The sequence below is a fragment of the Austrofundulus limnaeus genome, unplaced genomic scaffold (genome assembly GCF_001266775.1).
Source record: "Austrofundulus limnaeus strain Quisiro unplaced genomic scaffold, Austrofundulus_limnaeus-1.0 Scaffold1418, whole genome shotgun sequence".
NCBI classification, from domain to species: Eukaryota; Metazoa; Chordata; class Actinopteri; order Cyprinodontiformes; family Rivulidae; genus Austrofundulus; species Austrofundulus limnaeus.
Genome location: NW_013953820.1, coordinates 34797 through 43394, shown reverse-complemented (window position 1 = coordinate 43394; position 8598 = coordinate 34797). Strand labels below are relative to the sequence as shown.

The 8598-nt window shown below is 40.3% G+C and overlaps 1 protein-coding gene across 1 annotated transcript in view; it reads left to right on the top strand.

The window, feature by feature from the left end:
* Positions 1 to 506: 506 nt before the first annotated feature.
* The window catches only part of LOC106535338 (anthrax toxin receptor 1), a gene marked incomplete at its 5' end in the record, with an annotated part of 20140 nt that continues 12048 nt past the window's right edge, over positions 507 to 8598 (top strand). The window contains 9 exon segments of the mRNA XM_014032324.1: positions 507 to 857; positions 4482 to 4553; positions 4636 to 4707; positions 5605 to 5686; positions 6431 to 6461; positions 6535 to 6608; positions 6931 to 6999; positions 7078 to 7158; positions 7280 to 7340. Of these exon segments, the coding sequence (XP_013887778.1) occupies positions 691 to 857; positions 4482 to 4553; positions 4636 to 4707; positions 5605 to 5686; positions 6431 to 6461; positions 6535 to 6608; positions 6931 to 6999; positions 7078 to 7158; positions 7280 to 7340 (709 nt within the window).

Below are 8598 nucleotides of genomic sequence, written 5' to 3'. Positions count from 1 at the left end.
GCTACTACCACATCAAATTTGAGCTCAACTTTTGTAAAACTTTGGATCCATTTTATGTTTTAGGCTGGTTATTGTGGTGACCATCCTAAACAGAGATGACTTCAAATTTATTGCTTTCATGTTTAAAGTTTGCAGAACACAGAGAGGGAAAGAGGCAAAAACATTATTGCCTGCAGTGGATAATAAAAGTCCAGAAATTATTGGGTTCAGAGAATATGTTTATTTATTTAATGTGACAGATCTAAAAAGGCTAATTAATTAATGACATGAACATTAATTGTCTTATTTTTAAATGAACATTCTATTCTAACTAAGACACTGTCCTTGATTTAATTATTTTAACGCAACTTAATCAAGGAGAAGTCTGATCTAAATGGTTTTATGAGTACAGATTCTTTCTTGTCTTGTGGAAAAACTGGGAAAAGTGGAGTTTAGTATCTCTCCTCGGGTGTCGCTCCTCTCCTCCTGCCCTCCTTTCATGCTTTTTTTTTTTTTTCCCCCGACAGAAGAGTTGAAGAGTCCGACTTGAGCCGAACAAGACTCTTGGGGAGGCTGATCCAGCCCACACAAAGGAAGCCGAACAACCAAACAACAAAGCAGCTCTCGCACACGCTCCGTGGACAACCCGACGGTAAAAGAGACATGCGAAGATCTTTGGCTGGCTTGAAGTAAAGTCGGAAACCTGGAAAGATGGCGCGCACGCAGGCTCGCCTGTTCCTCGCCTTGGCTTTGCTTGGAATTTTCTTCCTCCACGTCTCCGTGGAAGGAGCGCAACAGGAGGTGGAGGAGGAGGTGGTGGAGGAGGAGGAGAAGATGTCCTGTCAGGGAGCGTTTGACCTCTACTTTGTTGTGGACAAGTGAGTCTCCAGTATTCTTTATGGCTTTGTTACTTTCTGGTGGCTGCGCGTCGCCGTGCAACCCGACAAGCCTGGGAACGCGGAGCGCATCAGCTGAACGCGCTGCTGTGGCCTAACTGCACTTCAGAGAGGGAAACTAGAACAGGAAGCCCCTTGTAGGGGAGYAAAAAACATCTGCTTATAATTGAGTTATACTAGACTCTTAAAAACTCTACTTTCTTTTGCAAACAAACAGTGTAAAATTTGTCCCATAATGACTTTATAAAACTAACTTCTGGTTGTTTTTCTAAACATTTAGTGTCTTCAGGAATGTTACWGGGCTGACTTAAGTGTGGGGAAAATGGGGAATATTCTGGAGACTGGACTTTTTTTRCCCCTTCTGGTTAAAAGTGGTGAGTCAAACAGACTCAACTTTACCCACGGGATGTGGGCAGGGCGAGCAGGATAGAGTTTCAGGCCGATGACGCCTGCGGATACAGCTGCAGAAAGCTGCAGAGGGGCTGTTCAGCCAGGTCATCTCTTTCCTTCTAGTGTCTTGATCTCATTCTTGAGACAGAAAAAAAAGACTAGACTCTGGTTAGATATTATTGTGTTGTGAGACGTTATAAGCCACCTTTAAAACAACTAAAAACCATCTAAGATGTATAGGATGTGTCCTCTTGCAGCTAAAGTTTTATTTGGCTCTTTATTTGAAAACTTTTGTCCCTTTTCAGAAAAGGTTAGTTAAATATCTGAAGGATAGCTAATTGGTGTATTTCCTCATTCTAATTAAAGGGGCACTTTGTAGCGTTTAGTGACATCTAGAGGCAAAGTTGCAGATTGCAGCCAAACAATTCTCATCACTCAAGGAAAAAAACTGATGCAAAAAAAGGGAAAATAAGCTTTTAATGTCAGTTTTTGAAAGCTCTAATTTAATTGATATGGGTATTTTGAGATAAGTCACTGATGATTGGGCGTAAGGTGACCTATGATGGTTAAAGATTTTCTGTTGGTAGTGACCAATGTGGGCACAACTCCTACATTGGTTTTTACGGCACCTGGCATTCTCAGGTGGTCTTTCGTCCAAGCACTAACCAAGCCCGACCCTGCTTAACTTCTGTTATGGCCGTGTTCTTTATAATACCATTGTTCTTTATATTGACAACAGTTATGATCATAGAATACAACTTCCAACTCTCCTGTGCACACAAACTAATATCACAATATGATTTTTATGTGGCAGTTAAAGGGTACTTACAGGGGTACTTGGAGTAAATATACATATTGTGGTTTGTATCTTGGTAATTACACGATACCTACAGGGGTCCTCCTTTCAAATGGTGCTTCCAGGGTACACACAGTGGGGCTTATACATACAGGAATCTACAGCGATTGGGATATCTTATGATGAGACTTGTTAATCTGTACTTACAGTATACATTAAGGTTATGTACGTGGTCATGGTGGTACTTAAGGGTTCCTACTGGATGCTTACCCTGTAAGTACCAGTATTGCTACCATTTTTTACAAGAATTTTTGTTTGTTTTGACTTGAAGTGGTGGAGGGTTGGCAGGAAATGAAACCTCATCCAGTCAGATTTGTATCAGAATCCCTGCAGCTTCCAGCTTATCWGCTTACATATATTTACATTACAGACTTCTGACAGCAAAATCACTTATCCGTGGCTGTGTTAAATCACTTTTTTAAATTAAAACTTAACAGACTGTTTGGATTTTATTTTGTAATTCAGGAGAACTCCTCGTTATGCAATGTCACAGCTTAAACAAACACTATAAAAAGATTTTAATAGTKATTTCTGTGATAATTTTGGTTTGTGTTTGTCTCAAAAAGCCTAAGATGTGTAGCTGCTCAGACACTATAATTGACTTTTAGTAATTTTTTGAGCTTGAGCTCATGCACTAAAAGATTAATGACATGTCAAGACTTGACGAGAAAGGAGAAAAAGYGATAACGGGAACATTTTTTTGGTGAAAGGTTTGGATGTCCTCAGCGGCACCAAGCAGGAGCTGGTTGACACTTTGAGTGACATTTAACTTTGGTTTCCACGCGTTAGATGATCTTTCAGATGTCAGCATCTGTCAGTCACTCTTTAGTCTTTACCCTTTGCTTCAAAAAGTTTAGGAGCAGCCTGGGGAGTGTGGCGTGTCACGCATGGCCAAGCCTCTGGTGCTCCTCGGGTTTGTTTGGACCGTCTGGAGCAGCAAGTTTCAGCAGGCCTTCAGGAAGCAGCTGATCTTTCTCCTCATYGTTCTGTCTCTGTGGCTGCAGCTCCTAAATGCCATCCAGTGACCTAATCTAATATTTCTGAGACAGATCAGAGCTGAACATTATTATGTTTGTCTTTCTCAGTTGTTTGCATTTGGCTCTATGGGAGACACAAGAAGTGTGCATTATTTCCTGTGAAAGCATTAGAAAAATAATTATCTCACCCTTTAAACACCATGTCTGACCTGCTGTAAATGCCAAGCTACATTTTTGTATTGATCTGATTAGGCACAAATTAAATAATAGATGTTATGTGCTGTGGTKAGGTCCTGAACAGAGATTTGTTTTCACACAGAGGGTAAACACAAAGCCAGTCTGCCATTTTACCATGCAATAATGGAAAGAAAAAAAAACTGAAGACAAATTTCTGATATTTTATATTTATTTTTATCCTCTAAACTCACTATTGCTAATATATTGCACTATTGCAAAATACAAGTCTACTGCATTCAGTTTTAAAAAGGCAATTAAATTCACTGAAAGTCCCTGTTCTTTGTTTTTTAAAGAGATAAATCMGCTAAAAAGCGTGCTAATTTCAGTTATTTATTTTAAAGTAAAAAAAAAAGGGAAACATTTGCCTATAATAAATAAGATTTATTTATTATACTGTTCGAAACCTCCGATGTTTAACCTCCTTAAACCTCCAATGGAGACCTAGCTTTTGTCCCCATAAGGAATAGTGGATCTTCACTAGGCGGTGTGCACCAGGAAGATGGTCAAAAATTGTCCCCAGCAGATAGCAAAAAAATGGACACACACACACACACACACACACACACACACACACACACACACACACTCACCACCCTTTGCTGAATGTTGGTCCTGGTTTCTTTTGTTGTTCATGTCGCAGCCTTTTTCTACTCTTGTGAAAACTCAACCTGTTGTCGGGCAGCCCGTGCTCAGCGGGACCATCTGTTCCCCCTCAGAGTCTCTCACGCACACATACACACACTTGGACAGTGACGTGACCACATATAGCAAACACACGGGCCAGTTGCTTTCTCCGTGGTCCCTGCTTGAGGCAGACTGTTACATCTGTCCCTGTCTAACCTCAACCCCTCTGGCCCAGCAGCAATTAGCCCCTATTAGCAGTCCCGTGGGAGTGGGATTCATTAAGGAGACTGGCATGTTCTCAGCAGTGTGCAGCYGGCTAACCAGCAGCTGACAGCTTATAGTCCAAAGTAATGGAATGTGACCAAATGAGCAGAAATGTTGCCTAAAACATACATAATGTCTTTGAGTGTTTTACAAGAAGTTTGAATAACTTCGCATGAAATGTTCTTCCCACTTTGGTTTGAGATTTTATTCGAACATTTGTAATTTTCATAATTTCCCCGGTTTTGTTTGGATTTTCAGATCGGGGAGCGTCAAGCATCACTGGAACGAGATTTACAACTTTGTAAAACAAGTGGCACAAAAATTTATTAGGTAAAAGCTCATTCATGTTTCAATCGTTTTTGGTTTCCTGACTCTTATTTGTGTTAACATGAAATGAACTGTGTTCCTGCAGCCCCATGCTGAGAATGTCCTTTATAGTTTTCTCCACACAAGGAAAAATCATCATGAAGCTGACTGAGAACAGGTAACAGCTGCACCTTTTTATGTTCCTCTGTTTTGCATTTGTCATATTGCATCATGACATTTACAACTCTTACACCTCTGAGGGACTAACTCTGATCTCCTTTGTTGATTGAATTCAGTTTTATGCAGTTCCGGGTTTAGCAGCCACACTTAGCAGAGTTTAAGGCTGACTTTGACCAAGGCAAACTGTAGCATTTTCTGAAGTCCAGACACAACAGCTGCATTTGTTTCCTCTGAAACCAAAGCATTTTGAGTCCAGATCTTATGAGCACCACATCCTCGGTCCAAACGTTCATGCATTCACCATTTTGGATGCAACTGTTTTCAGTTTGAGACTGAACTGGATGAACGTCTTGCTGAAAGCCAAAAATCACAGCCCCAGTGAGTGACCTAGCATCAGCACTGCCAGATACACAGTAATTACTGTTTTTATTWGATAGTTCTAGGGTTGAGTCCCCCTCCAATTCAGTGCATGTTCGCCAAACACAACACACACCTCATCCTCATCCCCCCGCCCCCAAAAGAAAGCACACCCTCTCTTGACACACGATACACAGAAACATTTTCGAGCAACAGCTCAATATTTCAAACATATTTCAAATTTGACAACTCCGCCTGGCAACGAAACTGCACAGGATTCAATGAGCACAGCATAAYTTAGTTTCTTTTTGTTGATTTGTTACAATCAACAGAGAAACAGCTAATGTTTCCAGAGATGGTTCACACGGCCTAAGATCTAATATCAAGTTCTTTCTGAACCAAAAGCATTTGATCCAATTCAGCTCTGCCTCCTGTTTTGTTTGACATTCAAGAGAAAACTCCCTACCTTTTGATTTTATTTTTAATCAAGTTGTTTGATTTTATTTTTAATCAAGTTGTTTAACTGTTTACCTTTCAGGGAGGCCATAACTGAAGGCTTAAAGGCTCTATACGATGTCAAACCTGGAGGAGACACATATATGAACTTAGGCCTGGAGATGGTAAGACTCTTATTCTGAAATTTACCTGCTCAGGTTGAATTAATTCTGACAGCTGTAACCAGGACTCATTAGATAACCACGAGGTGGCAGACAACGCCTAAATGACTCACTGCTTCACTAAAGCACAGGTGTAGGTGTTTAACAAAGTCACTCACTGGCATAAAATCTTTAACAGAAACTCTGTTCACAAGAAAATATATTGTGCTTCTTTATAAGTTCATCATTTTTTAAATAAATTTAAAATAAAACCTTTTACTGTGTAGAGAAAACAAATAATTTCTGTCTAACTTTGATTTAGTTTCTGTTTCTCTTGTGATTGAGACTATTTTGTTCTTTAAAAAAAAGGTAGAACTCTGCAGCAGAGTTTTATTTTCCATTTCAGGTTTGGTTACGGCAGCAATGCAGGAATTYCATGAATTTGTTACACAGTGAAGTTTTCAAGGAAAAAAAAAGAAGAGAAGTCTGGGTTACAAAATATTTCAGACAGTCCAGGGGCAGAACAAACTGGAGCGTTGCCTCAGTATTTGCCTCCTCTGTGTTTTATTCATTCTTTTTTTAAAAAAATTTACTGAGCAAAGATGTTCCAAGCCTTGCATGAATTTAAAACAGGAAAAAAAAGTTTTAGAATTTATTTTAAAAAGCAAAGGTCAGGAAAATACTAAAAGTGCCTTTTGATATCTTTATTATTCAATATGTTTCCTTCTTTTGGTTGTTGTTGAACCTTTGATGCCTTTTCTCTTTCAGGCTAACACACAGATATATCAAGAGAACCACGGTAACCTGAGACTCACACATGTTATGTTCCAGTATGTAATTTCAGAAAGATTAAATATTTGTGTTGTCTGCAGGAACTGCCAGTGTTATCATCGCCCTGACTGATGGAGAACTGAATGAGTGGCAGTTTGACACTGCGCAGCGAGAGGTAACTTCACATACTTACTGTACTCTGGCAGCTTGCCATGACTGAAAAGATGAGGTCATTTTTTAAATCATGCTGAGATTAGTTAACACAACTCAGATGGTTGATTTTTTTTCTTTCTTTTTTTTTTTTTTTTTTTTTTTTTTTTTTTTTTTTGTTGACTCAGCCACTATTTCAAATTACGCAACATCAGATCTGGCTCCCTTTTTAAACAGCGTGCATCTCTAGTCTACATTTTTGTGGACTAATAAAGTATTTATAGGCTCGAGGGAAAATCATTTTAAACTGACTCAGCTTTCTCATTTTTTTTATTATTTTCCTTCAGGCACAAAGGGCCAGGTCTCTGGGAGCCACCGTTTATTGTGTGGGGGTTAAAGATTTTAACCAGACCCAGGTAAGAGTTGCAGGCAAAAGAAACGTCACAAAATGCTCGAAATAAATTTCACAGTTTAAATTTCTCTGTCTCTTGTAGCTTGCAACTATCGCAGACACCATGGAACATGTGTTTCCTGTAGTGGGAGGCTTCCAAGCCCTCAGGGGAATCATCGACTCGGTACGATACACACCGAGTACCACATTCACGTCATCTAAATACTTGCCCACACAGGGAGACCMATTTTAACCTCGTTACTAAATTATCTCCTAAGGATGTTTTTATTGTTTGCGGTTCCCAGATCATCAAGAAGTCTTGCATCGAGATTTTGGCGGCGGAGCCATCCAGCGTGTGTGCGGGAGGTAAGAGGTGTGAGGATCGAGGGCCAGTCATGGTGCGCGATTATGTCAAGTCGTTCAGAGTGGAACAAGACGTCGAGTAATTGCACGGACGCTCATGACTGAGGAGTGACAGAGAGCGTATTGTCAGTCACGGCCAGGGGAAATTAGCATAGCCTCTTCAGCACAGCGTGTGTGCAGGAAAAAAAAGATTGGGGGGGGTGTCGGTCAGAGAAATTAGCTGTGGGTCTTTAAGCATGGCTGCATCCCTGGCCTAGTTTGCCTCATTACATATGCAAACAAGCCTTTATGATTGTTTGAAGCTGATCCTTTTTTATGTCCTCCTCCTGCTTCCCTGGTGAAGTTTAAAGGAAGTTAAAGGTGATGCTGAGGAAAATATTTTCTGGGTAGCCAGCAGGATGGATGGGCTTTGACATGACCCTGTTAGGACTCACTTAGGAGAGTGCATTTGCCGTCCTGCTACCAGGACAGCTAAAGAAGCTTTCATTATGGGATGTGAAGGATGAGGAAACCAACATTAAAAGAGCAAATAAAAAGAAATAAATCTAYGGATTTTTAATGTTATACAGTTATAAACTATTACAGTTCTTGCTTTCTAGCCAGTCTGATTGTGCATCGCTGGACACAAATGTCCCCCAACAGCTTCATTTATTATTCGATTGATGAATCGCCTAATAGTCAGTGAACTAAGAGACCCGCTTTAACCATGGCTGGATTCTGGCCTAATTAATGAAGATTGGTGCTCATGTGTTCGTGGCGCGGGTTCATCTTTTGTTGTGACTTTGTTTATCCTGTTTTTACCACCCAAAATGTTTATCACTATAAAACTATTTAAATACAGGAATTGTCGATGACTTTAACATGTATTTGCTTTATTTTGAAAAGAAAAAAAATCCAGCATTCAMGTTATTTTTATTTATTTATTTAGATTCACTTTTTCAATCTGACGTACGACTCGTATATTGTGACAGTTTCTGCTTTTCCATTCACCTGCGCGTAGTCACATAGCATATCGAACACGTTTTGGACCGACACGCACATTTAGATGCTTTATAGTCGGCGAGCGCACAACGCACACACAAGCACATGAAGACACGTCCCTCACGTTGATGTGAAGTGACCAGACCGAGCCGCCTGCGAACAGGCCATCAGACTGGACAGTGAACACTGGGCCTCACTATCGGACATGACAGCACCGATTTCCCCCTCCCTACACACACACACACACACACACACACACACACACACACACACACACACA